Source organism: Anastrepha obliqua, chromosome 1 (assembly GCF_027943255.1).
Source record: "Anastrepha obliqua isolate idAnaObli1 chromosome 1, idAnaObli1_1.0, whole genome shotgun sequence".
NCBI lineage: Eukaryota > Metazoa > Arthropoda > Insecta > Diptera > Tephritidae > Anastrepha > Anastrepha obliqua.
Genome location: NC_072892.1, coordinates 4700052 through 4718990, shown reverse-complemented (window position 1 = coordinate 4718990; position 18939 = coordinate 4700052). Strand labels below are relative to the sequence as shown.

The 18939-nt window shown below is 39.6% G+C and overlaps 1 protein-coding gene across 3 annotated transcripts in view; it reads left to right on the top strand.

The window, feature by feature from the left end:
• The window catches only part of LOC129236190 (myb-like protein Q), a 30447-nt gene extending 12189 nt beyond the window's left edge, over positions 1-18258 (top strand). For 2 of the 3 annotated variants that reach the window (XM_054870427.1, XM_054870426.1), the window contains exons 3-6: positions 63-671; positions 5543-7349; positions 13125-14533; positions 15860-18258. In XM_054870427.1, the coding sequence (XP_054726402.1) occupies positions 79-671; positions 5543-7349; positions 13125-14533; positions 15860-15941 (3891 nt within the window). In that variant the 5' untranslated portion in view covers positions 63-78 and the 3' untranslated portion in view covers positions 15942-18258. The remainder of the gene's footprint in view (positions 1-62; positions 672-5542; positions 7350-13124; positions 14534-15859) is intronic. The other variant, XR_008581632.1, reaches the window with a different exon arrangement.
• The last annotated feature ends 681 nt before the right edge of the window (positions 18259-18939 follow it).

Sequence of the window (18939 nt, the reverse complement as noted above, 5' to 3'; positions counted from 1 at the left end):
CGAGCCAGCAAAAGATCAATCCCATTACAAATAAATTTCAATAATATATTTCTCTTCTACAGCTATATAGCCGGTAATATGGGTTATATGGAGGGCAATATGAGCGGCATGGATTATTCCTACGCTAGTGGTGCTTCACACTATCCACTCTGGAAGCCGGCAAGTGGTTATTTTCCGCGCGGAGAAGCGCCGCCACCATACGAGGAGGCTGTTGCTATTTCACAAGCGGAAGCTTTAAGTGCACAATGCACGGTTAGTGTGGCAACAACAGCGCATCGTGCTATGGGCCTTAATGCAACTGTTACACCGGTTGAGTTGACTGCCGAAATGCGGCGCAATATTCAGCAGCAGCAGCAACAGCAACAACAACAACAACAGCAACAGCAACAAACGTTGGTCCAACAACATTCAATGCACTTACATCAACCGGCGTCACATCAGAGCGTTGGAGGCGTAAATGGTAATAGTGCCCCCGTTGCCGGCATGTCTAACGCTACACAGACAATGCAGCATCATGTTGGCGCATTGACGTCAACAGCACAGCAGCAACATCATCAACAATCACACAATCAAATAACTCAAAGCACAACCAACCTGATTAATATTAATATCAATAGTGGCGGCAATGTGACCACTATTGCCACGGGTGAAAATCATCAACCGCCGTACAGGTAAATGCTTACGATGGGAGTCTCAAGCAGGGATTGAGATATTCTCGCACAAGATTATTGATTAGTATTTATTATTTTTTGTTTCGGTTGTAAATATTTCTTCCGATTTCTGATAACGTACGTCTATTTTTATAATGACAAAAGAGTGAAAGATTAATATGGGAGCATCGTAAAAGGTTTTTAAAGTTTTGAATTTTTTGAAGGAGTACCAAAAATTGGCGTTACATTCAGGAAGTTTGCCGAATGAGTTGCTGGGTGACTATCATTCGAGAGTGTAGGTTCGAATCTCCGTGCATGAACATCAAATAATAGAAAACGTTTTTCCTAATAGCGTTTGGCCGTCCGTTGTGTATTTCCGCCATGAAAAAGTTTTTCATAAAAACCATTTGCCGTTCGGAGTCGGCTTAAAACTGTAGGTCTCTCCATTTGTGGAACAACATTAGGAACTCAACGAAACAGCTAACAGAAGTGTACACGTCAATTATTTATTAACTTTTAATAGCCTATCGGAGTTAGAGCCTATTATAGTTAGACTATGTTTTATGGTTACCCATGAGATGGTCCTCTTACTTTGGGGGAGAAAAGGGAGAGAAAAAATTGGGAAAGGGATAAGGAGGAGGGAGGGTTATGAAAAAAGACCGATCGATGACTTATTACGGTTGTGTGCTTCATAATACTGGTGAAATCCATTAGGCATGATCTGCTTCTTTATCTGCAAGCGCAGCAAAAAAAAATAAGTGCCAAAACACCAAGATGCCTAAATTTCAGTCACGCAAAGGTAGGACAGCTGAGGAGAATATATTGTTATGATTTCATCTCATCTGCCGCGGAAGGGACTCGCAGTAGTGCAAAGTTTCCCTAATATGATATCCGCAATAATCAAGAGCTCAGTTTCGCTTAGCTTTAGACTTCCTCGAGCTCCTCCGATCTACCCGTGGCCAGGAGTATGTCGCGACCATCCACGTTTGCGCACTTGCCCAGTGCTCAATGAGTTGACGCGAAGCTCACCTTTCCAGTTCACGCAGTTCACAGGTAGTCAAGGCAACTTCAAACCACCTTATGGAACTTCTGTCTAGCTAGCTCACCTGTCCTAACAGTTTCCTGTGATGTATAACCTTGACCCCCTTTGGACTAATGTAGGTTGCCTTTCGCTTTTGATTTCAGCCTGTCGGCAAATAAAGTAAAGAAAGAAAACGGTTTATTGGAGTTAAAATGCGTGCTGGCTACAATGAAGGCGAATTAATTTAATAATTTCGAATTTCTTAAAATTTGAGATACTGTTATAAAGGGTGTTTTTTTTAGAGGTTAGGTTTTCAAGTTGGCACTACTTTTTTCGTAAATGGTCTTTTTGACAGCTGTCACTTGATTTATGCTCAGTTTGGTTTGCCATTTCATAATGAATAGACTTACACCTGAACAACGTTTGCAAATCGTGCAAATTTATTACGAAAATAATGGTTCGGTTCGCGCGACGCATCACAAGAAAATTTTGTTCAGCGATGAAGCTCACTTTTGGTTGAATGGGTATGTCAATAAGAAAAAATTGTCGCATTTGGAGTGAACATAATCCACAAGCCATTGCTGAGACGCCGTTACATCCTCAAAAAGTCACTGTTTGGTGTGCTCTATGGGCAGAGGGAATCATTGGTCCATATTTCTTTAAAAATGAAGCCGGCCATAATGTTACAGTCAATGGAGAGCGCTATAGAGCCATGATTAATGACTTTTTCGTGCCTGAATTGGACGATGTTGATGTGGACGACCTTTGGTTCCAACAAGACGGCGCTACATGCCATACAGCCAACGCAACAATCGATTTATTGAAGGAAACTTTTGGTGAGCGCATTATCTCGCACCGTGGACCTGTGGCGTGGTCTCCAAGATCGTGCGATATAACACCGCTGGACTATTTCTTGTGGGGCTATGTGAAGTCGCTTGTCTACGCAGATAAGCCCGAGACGATTGACGTCTTGGAAGAGAATATTCGGCGCCTTATTGCTGACATACGGCCCCAATTGCTGCAAAAAGTGGTCGAAAATTGGGCCTCTCGGCTGGAATTTATTCGAGCCAGCCGCGGCGGCACTTGCCCGAAATCATTTTTAAAACATAATGGCAAACCCTTATCTTTATAATAAAGCTAAATTCTTGGCCATAACATTAAATTATATACGTTTTATTTCATCTTGAAAACCTAACCTCTAAAAAAACACCCTTTACAACAAATCAAATATATTCAATCTCTCATCACTATTTGTAATGAAGGCGCAAGGCAATTTTGTGCCTTAACTTTTCAGCTCTCGAAACTTGAGCTCTAGGTATTAGTACATACATACATACATATATACGGAACCGCAAAATTCAAGAGCACAAATTCAATCGCTCTATAGCTGTTTTACACTTGTTTGGTTAGGGGTATGAAGGGAGATAGTACGAGACTAGCGCTGTAGAAAAGTGACATCGCAAGAGTGACAAGCGCAGAAGTGTTGGTGCAACTGTTTTTACAAGTAATAGTGAAATTTCTTCAATAGTCTTTGATAACTTGCCGTAGCATAAGCAGGGATCACGGATTGCGCTTAAAACTCAGTTTGCCTCTCTAGGCTTAAATTCACTTCAATGCAAAGTTCGGAAACCCCTATTTTGTTTTTAATAAATAGGGCATTATTTGTGACTATTTGAGTGTGATCAAAAACGAACCAAAAAGAGTTGTAAGTGCGAATAAAGTGCGTCCGTTTGATTTTTTTTGTATACATATTTAACTTTGTAAAAGCTTTACAGTGTTTCTTGTATGATGTACCTATACCGTCAACAAGTGTGCGCGTTGAGTGACGCGGATCTTATAGGCCTAATTTTGTTCATAAAGAGTCTTTCAAAAGGCGTGCCTAGATGTTGTTTTAAAATAAAACAAGGACAAATTTAAATTCTTTCAGGTTTCATTATTTTTATTCAAAATACGGCTCTTAAGAATCTAGTGAAGTTAGATCGCATCATCTGTGACCAGTTTATACCCACATTACGTGAAATCATTCGACAGGCAAGCTTAGATTGTAATAATGGAACATGTTCCTGTGTTGGTGACTTGTGGCTCCTTCGTGTTGAAAATGAAGGTCGTCTATGTCTATTCTTTCAAGATCAGGCTACTCAAAATCTGCAATCAGTGGTCCATAGCGATAGCAGAGAAGGCTGCTGTGGAGCCAAGCCGGCTTCTCACTTCCATTGTGAGCAAATACCGAGTCTTGCTGAAAGACATGTTTTATTTAAGCCTCTTTGGCAATATCGTAATTTCCTTATGGTATTTGCGATTTCTTTAGCTACAAAATTGTGATAGGAGTACGGGCAAGTACATCCATGTCAATAGTTGCTTTCACATGCCTTTCCAGTAGCTTCCTAGCAGCTAATTTTCGAAGACTCTTCTGCATTTGATTTCCATCCCCTAACTAAGTTGCTTAAACCACTTAGATTTTTTTAAAAAGGTAACTGGTCCCTCCAGTGAGACATTTTGCAGTGCGACATTTTCTCAGGTTTTCGAAGAAATAATCGCCAAGATATTTTCCACGGCTTCTTTGAAGTGCAGGACATTCACAGAGGAGGTGTTGTACCGACTAAAATTCTTCTTCATCTCCACAACTCCTGCAGAAGTCATTGTGAGGTACACCGATTCTACTGACTAAGGTGCCAATAGTGCAGTGAGCCGTTATAACCCCTGTGAGGACGCTGGTAGTTGATATGTTGAGTCCAAACAGACATTTTGTCCTTGTAAGATTAAGTTTTGGCCAGAGCACTTTGGAGACCCCACAGTTAGTAGTTTCTGCGATTACGCTCAAGTCAAACTCAGTATATAGTTCGTTTAGAGTAATGCTTATGCCCTCTATCACTCGTTGAAGATCAAGCTCAGGGCCTTTCCTTGCACACACACTCGCTCTTTCGTTTCCCTCCACTCCAGACTTTGCGGGAACCCAACTAATTGTGGTGTTGTGTTGTTGGATAAGCGAGTGGGACCTCTTACATTTTTTAATGCATCTTAAATTGATGAACGCTGTGGCCAGTGCCTTGATCGCTGCTTGAATATCAACAAAAATAGTAAGGTTTCCCGGAAGTAAGTCCATTCGTTTTACCGTTTTTGCTGCTTTGTTTATAGCGTAGATCTCACCTTGGATGCGTTTTGAAAGTGTTGCACTAAAGACTGATTTTATCAACAAATTTTCCAAAATTGAGCATCTCGTATATGCTTGTGAACACCTGTTTTTCTTACTGGCAAATTTTTATCCAGCAAAGCCTTGCTAGTTTGTTCTCTCAATTTCCCTTTGCGTACAAAAACACCAAATCTGGTAAATCATTCTTTTGTGCGGGTATAAAAAGTGCCCTAGTGTAAAAAGCAACGCGATTTTTCACACTCCTAAAACCTCTTACTAAAATGTTTGAAATTTTAAAGGAAATGTGATTTTGGTGATTGAATTTGGTACAAAGTATGAAACTTTATACGTTATACGGGTTTTTTTTGTAGTATAACCTATATTTTTATAAGAAAAAAGTAGTCAAACCCTTAGCCCGGGGTTCGTCGCTACTGGGTAAAAAATACCACAGAGGTAATAAAACCACTTCTAACTTTTTTCTAAAAAATATCGTGACCTGCCGCTTCAAGTACCTTTCTGCACAGAAACCAAAGATGCGCCCCAACGTAAAATAAATATTTAATTAATTATACACCTATATATTATGTGGTAATTTTTACCCGGTTGCGACCGTTTGTGTTTGTATTTGCCTAGCGATAAACCCCGGGTTAAAAGCCAGAATGGCGTTGCGCTATTACTATGCAACTTTGTATACATGTATATATGTATGTAATATATCTATATGATTTTTTCTTTTTTCAGCTTGCAACACGAGAGTAGTGGCAATGTTATGCAGGAACCGCAGCATCACCAACAGTTATCACAGACATTGCAACATCAACAACAATTAATAAATACCACTCACATAGCCAATAGCAGTGGTGGACGACTCCACTTAACTGCCGCCGCGCCCAGTAATTCAATTTGTGTACAAACACTCACTGGTGGCGGCGGCGGCGGAGTCGCCAATTCCAGCACCCAGCAACCTTCTCAGTCTACACAAATGCTGGGTACCAGCAAGTCGCTGAATCATCATCATCAGCAGCAGCAGCAGCATCATCATAATCAACTCACTGCAAATGTCGCTTGCCAGGCGTTACAACAAGCAATGGCGTCTACGATCGGGTCACCATCGACCAGCAACGAGTGCAGCTATAAGAATTGCCATCTCAATATAAGCGCCAGCACCACATCAGAGTCGCCGTCGACATCAGCATCGGCTGTGGCCGGAACTCAGCAGCGTCGTCCACAGCATCGCACTATACTTCCAATTCAAGCCACGCATGCGGCACATGATATGTTACAGCAATTTGTAACAGTTGCTGATGTTGAAATCAGCGGTGCCACCGTTGGCTATCACTCACTACCGAGTGGCAACGGCAGTATGGGTGGCAGTGGTAGTGAAATCGAAATGCTCACCTCGACTACGGTGCCTACAACATCGCAATATGTTGGATCGCCCATTGCAGGCGCCATTTCGACGCCGAGTATTGATGTGCTGTCATTGATGGGCGCTGAAATCGCCACCATCTCCAACAATACCAGTGACTCCATTACACAAACTACACTAAGCGCTATTGCCGGTCCTCATACGCTGCCCACAAATACAAACACACAGACGCTCAAAAGTGGCAGTAGCAACGCCAACAGTCCCAGCAGTCAAAGCAGCAAAACCCCTTCCTCCTCACGCCGCTACCATCGCACTATACCGCGTTACTTCGCGCTCACCGATCCGTTGAGTGGCAAAGAAGCTTATGGCGTTGGTAAGTGTAAATCAGATACTAGCACACGCATTGGCGTAAACAATACTACGACGGCTACAACATCTGCTCCCAAAAAACCCACGTGTCAGTGCCCGGTGCAACATGTGCCAATGTCATATATGGCGGCTACGCAACTAACCAATGCTGCGCATTGTGCCAGTAATAGCGCGCTTCTCTCGGTATTAAGTAGCAAATTGAACGCAGCAAGCCAGTCGTCAGCGGCATCCCAAACGTCCTCAGCGTCATCTACATTAGTCACCTCGCATGGCAACAGCATTTCGGCGCGTTCGAACAGCGCTACTTCGTTGGGTTACTCACAACGTGCGAAATCCTCCAATAGTTTGCAACAACCGTCGGCCAACGATGTGAATAGCTTTGGTGGAGGTGGCACTTTGAAGCGCATCATGCACACCACTAGCACCAGCACTAGCACAGCCACTAATAACAACAAAAACAACAATAACAGCAATAGCTCTGGCAGTTATGATACGAAAATTGCAACTATTTCTAAACAAGTTGGCGATAGCGCTGCTGCAGACCTAAACGGTAGTTCAGTAGGTGGCCATCATCATCACGCAGCTCATCATGCGCACCACGCACACCATGCTCACAGCGTTGTTGTATTGCCGACACAGACACATGACGAGAGTATGCCCATTGTGCTGGGACGTGTGCAAAAGCGATCTAGTGGTGAGCGCGAAAGGGAGCGTGAGCGTGCACGCAGTGCTAGTAGTGGTCGTTCCAGCACCAACAGTAACGCACACCAGTTGGAGAGTAGCGCGGCTGCGATTTATTTGAATGGAAAGGTGAGTGGTAGATGAGGTAAGGTATAATTGGAGAATATATGTATGTACATCTATTTTAGCAATAATTTTTAGCCTCAAACAAAATGACGCGAGTAGTATAGTATGACAAAATTTTGTTAATTTGATTAGGACAAGGGCCTTATTATTATTTTATGTTTATGCCAAGCTGTAATGAAAATCTTCTAGGGAGCTCAAAAAGTTCTTGGCATAAAGAGAGATATACAGTAGCGGCCAAAATAATAGCAGCGCGACATGTTGGAAAGTTTTTACTATTTATTTTGTATTTAATTTTTTTTTATCGTTTTATAAAAGTTTACTACAAAAAACATATAATTCGAAGCTTTGAAATTTGCCCAAAATTACAAAAAATATGCATAAAGTTTGCATCAAATTTGAAACTTAAGCTAAATTTTTAGCCACTTCAAACTACACAGAATTGAATGGGCTGCAAAATCGCATATGCAGAAGTTTGAAAATTTTAGTACTACTCGTATACATACATATATATGATTTTGGTTTTAAAGTATGAACTATATTTTTATAAAAAATTAACAAAATCAAAAATTGGCAATGTGTAGCACTTCTATTATTCTTGTCCGCGACTGCATTCCCTAAGTCGAACACACTTTTCAGATCTTTTATAAAATTAATTTTTATCATAAATAAAAAAATGTTCTGTTTCGGCTTCCAGAATAGCATCACTACGAATACAAAATATTCCTCGAAACTTAGTTCTTATTTTTGGAAATAAAAGAAGGCTCTAAATATGGACTATCGGGAACTTGAACTTCTTAGATATTGTTTCATCCTTCTTCTGCCAACACATCAACGCGTGTTTCGACTTAGATTTATAATGAAGAAACCAAGTTCATCCCTATTCTAGCTACACAGAGCTCCAAAAAACTGGCGTCAGCACAAGACACGTAGTGTCGTGCTTATTCTTGGCACTGGATTTAAGACATACCAAGATCGTCAAGAATGTTCAAAATGGTTGTAGAGGACACTTGAAAGGTTTCTGCGGTTTGTTTTTTTTTTCAAATGGGCTTCTTTCAAAAGAGGTTTTGTCACTTTTTCTGTACTGTCTAAGGGCGTTGCCTTAAAAGCAGATCATCTTCAGTTGATTTTCCACTTAACCACTTACTAGTCACTGCCAATCGTACAAAGAAGTGTTCCTGTAAATAGAGGGCATCTGCATTAAATTGATATGTGATGTTTTTTCTTACAGAATAATCAACTAAATTACAGGCTAAACTCTTTTTTCCTCATAGTTGAGGTTTTTTGCTTGACTGACTTAGATTAGATTTTTTATGAGGTTTGCACTTCGACCTCATGGTTTTTTGTGTCCTTGCGCTTGACTGACTTATATATCCGGGATTGTCTCGAAGATTAATGAACCGATTTGTTACAATAATAACAACATGGGCGGTCAATTACAAGCCGATACTTGTCAACAATTTGACCATACAATTATGGATTCACACGATTTAGCTTATTTCACCGTCTTGCTGGAATCACTTATCAATCAGATGATTGGGTGTTGGCGTGGAAAATCAAAAAATTACGAATCATTTGGCTGGAGAGCTTACTGCTAACGATAACATTGGTTCCATCTTCAAAAACTTGGCAAACATCACACCTATGCAAGAATTTTGTCAAATCAGAAACATATTCTCCCAGAAATATGCTTCATCGACTATATTCGTCTAGCATTGCCAGTAGCCTAGAAATATATATGTATGTAAATCTTTTGGGTAGAAATGTATTCCTTAGATAAGAAAATGTATCCTACATATTTGAAAATAAGAGTAAGTTTTTTTAAGTATGTTTTTATTAAAAATAATACCCTTTGATGCAACCCTACAATAATTGGATGGTGGAAATTAATACATAGACGTTTTTCTACTAATATAATACATATGAAAATGCTCGAAATGTTTTTACTTTGGATACAAACTACTGCAAAAGAGCTATACAGTTAATTTTTTTTCATTCAAAAAATGCTTATGCAGGAGTGAAGTAAATAATGCATTTGCCAGAGTAGCATTTCGCATGAGAGAAGAACTCAAAATAGCCCTCAGCATTGGAGTCTATGTAAGAATTTGATACCTTTCTTCTTGTTCATTAAAAGAAAAATGATTAAAAAGTAAACTTTCCTAACCGCCAATAAGTCGGAGATAGCGGCGCAGAAGAAATTAAAGCGTAATTTTAAGGTGGGCATAGGAAAAGTGGAGCACTCAGTTTGACGGTTGACGGGCAAAATTCGTGATAACGTCCATACGCGCATACGATAATTTGATTGGCATCGCTATTGTTCGAAATATTTTTTCAATCGGAAGGGTGTGGTTTGTTCTGCCCATTTTGAGTCTATGGATTTCGGCTTCTAGGTGTAATATCCGTAGCTGGTTTTCTAAACGTGCTCCCATTATCATCTGAACGGTTTTTATAAACTGTGGGTTCTGCCTCGGCGTCCGCGCTCGCCACCGTGTTTGCTATTACTCGCTCGCTGTATACAATGTTGTTGTTGTTGTTGTAGCAGCATAAACATATACGGGGAATGCAGCTGAAGTGACAGTCCTTGGTCGAATATAAATCCGGGTCGTTCCGGTTACGTAGAACCGACTGTCGTGGGAACGAATGTATACCATCGTCATTGTTGCTTCGCTTTTGTCACTCCCCAGCGCGGCCGTCGTGGATGCGCCCACTTCTACTGAGTCAGTTCCGCTTTGGCTGCTTGACGTTGCTGCCGCTGAGTCGAGCAGAGTATACAAGTACAGCTATCATCCACGTTGCCGGCAGCTTTGTCGTTGAACTGGCGTCACCTTGGCCCGTTACTCCTATTTAAAAGAAAAATATCGTTTTACTCTTTAATTTAGCAAAATTTTGTCATTTAACTTGCATGTAGGAAAGAGTGTTCCAAGTGCAAGGTTTATTTTTTGTACAACAAATAAAATTAAAATCACATTAAGGTAGGAAACCTTTCGCTTATTTACTGTGAGCGTCAAAATAAAGTATACAAAGCATTTTGTTATAATATGGATTTTATTTCAATTTATACAATAAAAAAAGTCGATTTTGTGATCAGTCCAAACTGATTTCCCCCCTTAAACTAATTTGTTTAGACTTTATCAACGGTACCAGGCTCCATTAGGGCCTGACTAGTTTCATATTGCTCGCATAACATTGATCTTCAAGGGAACTGCCCAAGCAAATGGCCAATTAACTTTCCTACGAGTGTCATTCTACATTACGGAAACGACTCCTTAATAAAAAAATGGTTGATATTTTGCATTCAATTGCTCCGTGAATTGCTTGACTTGTTACGATCGTTAATTACCCGCTGGGCTACAGCGGTCATATTCTAGCTGCGTGAGGCTAGTAATCCAATACCAGAAGATTTTAAGCGGGGAAGAGTAGGAAAAATCTATAATTGGACACCGTTTGGACCGAAATTGTGAAAAGTGCTCTCATTGCACTTTCACTGGAACGCACAATCTAAAACATCATTTCCGACTCCAGGCTCGAGCAAGTAACTGATGTTAACCTTAGCTAAGATGGGCTCTGAGGCCATCTTCTTTGGGCTCTGAGGCCAACTTCTTCTTCTTCCCAGAGCCCGTTTTGCCACTCCCTTCTGTGGATCGACTATCGCAAACCCTTCTGTCATTAAGCAGAGGGGAGTGCAGATGGCTGGTTGGACTGATGACGGGCCACATTCTGTGGGCAAAGCACATGGAAAGGTTGGGCATCTCAGGCAGTGTACTCTGCCCAGCTTGTGAAGAGGAGGATGAGACGGCGGAAAACTTCCTGTGTGTCTGCCCCGCCTTCGCTCGAATCAGGTTTGAGGTCTTTGGCACTGATGTGTTAAGAAGCGACCATCTTGGCTCCTTGGCACCACAAGATCTACTCAGATTTCTTCGGAGATCGGGTAGATTTAAAGAAAATTAAAAGGGAATCTAAGTGTAGTGCAATGGGCTCAATTAATATCTGAGTGCTGCACTTGCTAGTTGTCCCGACAAAAAAAAAAAAACTGATGTTAAAGCCTTAGCTCTTTATTTTGACAGAAAATTCAATTTTTCTTCGTATATCAGTTGTGCTCGTATCATCCGTATGCTATATTAGCCATCGTTCGATCCCATATCGTATCGCATTTTAAAGTGAAATAAAACTACGAAAATTCAAATTGGTTGGGTGAGCAATCCTTATTATTTTTTTGTAGAAATATTCCTATGTTAAAATGATTTTGGGCAATAAATGAAATGAAATGAAATTTTTCAAAGATAATCCCTAATAATAATAATAATAATTCAAATGTTGGCCACATCTGCGCCGTAATCCGGTCAATTTTGAATGCCTTCCTGGAGACAGCATCAAAAAGTCGTTTATTATTGGCGCCACCCTCGTCTTTGAAGGAAATATGGGCCGATGATTCCTCCAGCCCAAATGGGCGCGCCAAGCGGATGTTTTCAATGAATATAATGGTTGTTCTTGGCTTCGGGTTGCTCTATAGCCCAAATACGGCAATTTTGCTTATTGACGTAGCCATTAAGCCAAAAATGGCCCTCATCGCTGAACACGATTCGGGTCAGGTCTCAAAATGCGGATCTTCAGCGAGTTTTTGAAGAGGCGAAAGACTGAAATTATGACGCTTTGGAAGATTGCCTGCCTTCAAACCTTAGACTAGCTTCATTTTATACGCTTTCAAATCAAGATATTTGCGTAAAATCGTCCAAGTAGGTCCAAACAGTCGGTACCGAATCGATTCTTTTGGGTCTTCGGCAGAACTCTCAGTTACAGCCGCAATATTCTCTTCACTTCGGGCTGTACATAGTCTAATCGATTATACTCGATCCAATGATGTCAAATTATTCTCAATTTTGCCGATGGCTTGCCGAATAGTGCGTCGATTTTCGTAAGACAATTGTACGTTTTTGTAACGTTAGTTAGTAGTCACGCATGATCTCCCAAAAAAATCCTATTGGAAAAAGTATCTTCATTCTGATCACCCTTTACGTTCAAGATCTCACCTTAGTGAGATCAAATTTACATTGAATTACGTTTAACGTCGTTACCTAGAGACGTTACCATGCACGCTATATCAACAGAATAGAGCGTATACAAAAAGTTGTTATAAAATTTGCTCTTCATTTAACTTCACAGAACCCCTGTCCTTTTATCCCGTTGACAGCTTGCTAATCTCGAAATCATGAAAAGCAGAACTGTCTTAGAAATAAATATCGTATCTAATTAATATCGTAAATGGATGCATCTCTTTTAGCAAGATTCCACTTTAGCGTAACCTTAGACACTATTCAATGTTTTATGTGCGAATACCCAGTTCGAATTACTCTAAAAATGATCCGTTAGAGAATTCTTTCTGAATCGAATAATATTTCGGATTTGGAGCCGTCTCTTCCACAGGTACTGTATATATATATATATTTATACGGCAAATGGTTTTTATGAGGAGCGAGCTTCACGGAGATGTGAACCAACGTTCTCCGAATTCTAAATGGTGGTCACGCACCAACCCATTCGGCTACGGCGCCGTAGCTTAGTATACAATTATTTTAATTAGTTTGACAGTAAGGAACTATTGTTCGGTTGACTGAAATAATAACAAACTTTGTACGCTGCAGGCTAGATTGCAATGATTGAATAAATTAAATTAAATTAAAAGAAAACCCTTATAGTTATTTGGAGCACTCTGCAATATGCTTTAACATTTTTTTCGTTGTAATTGTTTTAAATAGAATTTTTTTACTTCATACATAACAATAGGGCGACGCTTACCTGAACTTTCCACAGCCACAACACTTCAACACCTTACACGCACAGCAGCAGCAGCAGCAGCACCAGCACCAGCACCACCACCATCAACAACAACAAACCAACGATACAAATCCAATATTACCACCGAAACTACACAAATCTCTAACGAATTTAAAATCTACAACAACAAACAACAATCATAGTATTACGACTCCAACAACAGCGATTTCTTGCGTTGCTGCGCCTGTTGCTGCTGCTACTGTTACCCCCACCACAACTGCCACTGCCACTGTCTCCTCGAGCTGTACAGCCGTGCAGACGATCTACACTCTCAGTAAACCAACCACGTCCACCGCGTCCCATTCGACGCGCAAGGAGCATCATAATAACTACGAGCCAATAAGCAACAGCGGCGGAACCAGCAGTACCAGCAAGAATTCACCGCCATCACTCACATTGCCGCTATCACCTGCGATGGCAAGTAGCACTGGTGCTGCAATTAACAGCAATGGCAACGACGGTGTCAGCTCCAACACTGCTATTGGCTCGCACTCGCACTCTACTGAGAAGTCGAGTAAAATAAATTCAAGCACATTTTACCCGATGCAAAATAGCCACGTGACCTATACACTGCCAAAACACATCGGTGGAAAAGTTTCGTTGAATAGCACCATTGCAAGTGTGGTGAGCAAGGTGCCTTCGGTGATCAGTATTCCAATCGGTGGTGGCGAAGTCGATCTCTATGAGTACAATAGTGGCTGTGGTAATAATGTAAGTGCCACGAACAGCAAATATGACACTTCAGCATCATTATCGAGGGGTGTCAATGCAAATGGACGTAGCACAACGTTGCCAAAGATATTGCGTGCCAAAAAACAGCAAGACATTAGTAATAGCAGCAACTGCAACAGTAACAGCATTAATATCAATAATAGGTCACCACCTTCCAATAGCATTTCATCTGCACCGACAAAAGCGGCAGTATCCACAACGTCAGTGTCGCAATGTAATATGCCCGCCTATCCACAACAGTATACTAGCCACCATGCCAAAGAAACCATAAGTTCAACAACAACAACAGCCAATGCAACAACACAATTCAATTCCAGCGTTGTTGATGGAAATACATTATCATCTGCCAAGCATTTACCTGTCTGCACCACCTCTAAGAATTGCCTCAATCCGAAGGAGCATTTTCTACCGAATGACACTAGTTTGGATGATGATTACTTAAGTGAGTGTGAGAATTGTAAAATAGCACAGAGCGCCAAATATTATTTGAATGCTGAGGAAGTGGAGGCAGCACCGCAAGAGACAATGACACTGCAACGTAAATCGATGGATGACAATAAGGACGAGCAAGAGCAAGCATATTATCGTATTTCACATACACTACCAACGAATCCTAAAAAGAATGCGTGAGTGTTATTTATGGTTTCAAACCTATGCTAGATAAATACTGCGTCACTTAAAATTAGAAAGTGCTTTAAAATGTTCAAAAATTTTTTTTGTTTGTCGTTCTAACAACATAAAATAGTCCCTAAAAACTTTTTTTTTTATTATTTTGCTATACCTGGCCGTGGAGGGAATGTCGATGTTATAATACCTTGATCAAAAAGTTCCCGGAATATATTCAGAAAATTCAAAATACAAGTTTATTCCTCAAAAGTCATATTATCCGCTTCAACTCCCCATCAACTGTAACGCAGTTATGCCAACGTTCGATCCAGCTCTCAAAACATTTCTGGAACTATATTTTCAGTATAGACATCGGAGCTTTTTCCATTACTTCCCTTCGGCTGTTAAAACGCGTGCTCCGTAACTCGTAGGGGTTCTTTGAGTCAATCAAACAGACAAAAATCGCAGCCATATCACCTGAATTCGTCCGCTGTAGGATGGTATTCGTTTCGTTCTTGATCAAAAACTCACGAATAATGATGGTACTGCACGACGGTACATCTTTATTAATTGTCTGAGCTTTTGGCGAGAACTCGTGGTGTACAATAATGTTGTAATCCATAAAAACCGTGAGCATCTCTTTCTTTTTTGACTGAAAATGACGTTTTTTTATGGTCATGATTCATTCAGAGTTCTCTATTCAATCGCTTGATGTCTGGATTGCTTGTCGTACTCATAAACCCACATTTCGTCTCCAGTAATGATGCGTCCGATGAATGCTGGGTCAGATTCAGCCTTAGAAATTATTCCTTTGGCAATATAAACACGGCCAAATCACTGAAACAGTGCCAATCACACCAAACAATGCTATTTTTGGAATGCGATGACATCTCGAGAGTGTAGTGAGAATTGTCTTTATTGAAAGTTGTATACTATGTTGTTCAATAAGTTTTGCGGTTCGATAAAAGAGTGTGTTGGTACGCTCTTCATATGAACGTAAAACGTAAAATCAAGGCGCAATCATTAAAGGTAGTGGCGCTAGACCAACAACAGTGTTCTGTACGTTTGATTGTCACAGCAAAGTATTGAGAAACTAAAAACAAATAATGAATTCGCTTTGTTTCATTCTGAGCTGACAGCCACATGAACACGGCGAAAGAAAAAATCTGAGCTGATTTACCAGCACCACCTTTAATCGATTCGCCTTTGAAAAAATCAAGCAGCGTGCAGTGAATGAGTTTTTATTTTTTATAAACTCTTTGGAAATTGCCACTTTTTAATACTGGACGCTTTTCAAAAATAGTTTCGTATGAAATTTAATTGTACCTTTATTTTTATCTCTTCAGTCCAATCAAAAATAACAATCGTGAACCATGGTTTTCTACAATCCCTGCTAGCTCATCATCCGAAGAGGATGTCAACGAATGAGATTTAACGCATTTTCTTTAAATAAGAAGCAACAAAAAATGGCACGCACCGAAGTAGCAAATAATTATATGTACGCACACACACATAAGCACACTCATGACGGATTAGAAGTGTGGATATGTCAACCATTCAGAAAAATGCAAGTTTAAAGAGGAAAGTAAGAGTATTAAATGTAGTAGCTGCACAGTGAGGTAAGTCATAGCATAAATACATACACGTGTGTATGAATATATGCAAGAATACATATACAAAAAGTATTGAAAGTAGGTTAGGTTAGATGGCTTTCAGAAGAGCCTCACAATTTCAATGGTATTAAGTTGTAAAACAAAACCAAAATTTACTGTAAATTAACGAAAGCCAAAGGCTTTAGAAATATCGAACAGAAAGAGAAAAAACGTCAAAGTGTTTGAAAAAAAAAATGAAAAAAGTACTAAGCAATGTATTGTTGATTCTTCTTTTTTTACTCTTCGCACGTCTCCATCAGTCATTTGCGCTTTGCGTATATATCAACCAAAAATTTATTAGTTTCAATTATTATAAGCCAAGAAGATGACGAAGAAAAGCTCAACAAAAAAACCAAAAAACAGCAAAAAAAAAAAAACGGCCGGCTTTTTGAAGTTCGGTAAATATTTATAATTAGTATTAAATACAAAAACGCATTGTACAATTAAGCGGTACCAAAAATTTAAAGCAAAATTTTAATGTATATGTATAGATAAAAGTTCATTGATTGTGCGCTTTAATTAATTACTAGTTAATAAGAAAAAATTATAATTTACGTTAAATATTACTTTCAAATAAGCTAAGAAAAGTTACTTGATTCTTTACGATTATAAACTTCAAGCAAAAGACAATTACTTAAGCAGCAGACACTTACGTTCTCGCACAAAAACAATTTATGCGTTCGGGGGAAATTCACGTTGCTGTGGTGCATATTTCAGATATAGAAAAAAAATTGAATAAAAGTTAATATGTAGATACGTATATGCTACATATTTATAGTTAGTGAAATTTTATGGTGCAAATTGCAAATGTTAATAAAATTTTACTGCACATAGATAATGGTATTAAAAACAATAAAAAAATAACATAAAAAAGTGATTTGCAACTCAACAACCAACGTGAATACCCTTTCGAATCTTATGCCACTACTGAATTAGATAGAAATACAAAACAGTGTATATGTGAATGCCTTGCAATGTGTTGATTAGTGGTTATGCATTGTAGAAATTAATTCGGCTTTAAAAGCGGTGAACTCTGTTGCGGGCAGAAATTTGCCGAAATCGTATTACAATTTTTTGGGTAAACATTTTTTTATTTCTTTATTTTCTTTTTCACAAATTTCGCTCAGCCGTCAATTTATTTAAAATAAATACTTATAAAAATAAGATTTCTACGTACATTTCGTACATAAATCAATACTCTTACACTCCAGAAACTATGAACACAATGTATTGGGTTGGGGAATAAGTTCGAAGCGTTTTTACTCAAGACTTTTATTTAAACCAAAAACAATAATTATATCAATAAGTTAATCAATTATATTTTCGCCGTTGTTGTTTACAACCTCTTCCCACCATTTCTCATCTCCCATGACGATTCGGTACAAAAGGCGCTGTTTATGACCGCGTGTTGCTCGATGGCGGGCGAGATGCTGAGAAGCAATTGACCTTCTTCGTTTTTTTCGTTGAGCTCGTGTAGCACCCAGGCTCCCAATTTTTCCGTAAATCCCATTTAATGAAGGTGATTGAGAATCGTTTTATGATCGCAGTTAATTTTTTTCGCCAATTCACGACTGGTTTGGCGACCGTCCTCCTTCAAAAGTGATTTGAGACGTTCTTTATCGAATTCAGAAGGCCTCCCCCTGCGATACGTGTCATCGACGTCAAAGTCGCCATTTTTGAACTTTGTAAACCATTTCCGTGCTGTATACTCGGCGGCTTTTTGACATCGATGAAAAGCAAAGAAGAGCAGTTGTCGAAAATGTTGGGTATTCCATTTCTAAGCCTAGTAAAAAATCAAATAACTCAAAAACACAATTAACATACATAGTTTTGGAGAACAGAAAGAGTTCTATCGAATGAATACTATATTCCTTTTACCTGCTTTCAGTATAAACACATCCCTTGTTTCTTTCCAGAGTATTGACAGTTAATTAAACTTCAGGCATCGTGGGTACCAACAGATTGCCCATCCTTTGGAGCATGGTTGAAAAAAATCCGTCTAAACCTGGTGATTTAAATGGGTTAAAAGTTCTTATTGCCCATTCTATTTTTTGCGTTGTAATAATGACTTTCGGGATGTTTACTGCGTTATTCCTTACAGGCTCCTGACCTAAGTAGTCTATGCATCCTGGAAAATGCGTACTGACTAGATAGATCTTGTAGTGATTCTTCAAAACTATCAGACCAGTCTCCTTTGGATAAACGTATTAAGTTAGGCCTCGTCGGGTGTTTTGATAACAGTTTCCTGAATCCAGCCGCTTTGTACTTTCTATACTGCCACAGAAGTCTTTCCATGACATTCTCTTGGCTCTACGCACCTTTTTGGTGTATGTTCGTCGTAGATTATTATACTCTTCTCAGCAGGATTCAATATCGGCTACTCGAGCCAGCTTATAGAATACTGTAACGCTGCGTTTGTTTGGCCCCAGCTCCTTGTTCCACCAAGGTGGAAGTTCCTTTGGAATTTGTTGGGCTTAAGTAGTTGTTGGGTTGGATGGGGGGGACGTTTTCCTAAAAAGGCATTCGGTGCTGGTCGATTTATGTAATTAACTCTTCGTGTTTGGATACTTTGGTCAATATCCATTGGTTCAGGTTTTGGTAATGGTTTAGGTGCAAAGGTCAAGGAGAAACTTGTTGCCATTGTTGGTTAAATATTTGTGGCCGTGTATTGCAATTTTGCTGTCGTTGCCATTGTTGGATAGGTGAGGGTTGATCATGCCTATGTTCTAGCATTGGTTGATTCCAATGAATTAGGCTTAAGACTAGCATTCTAT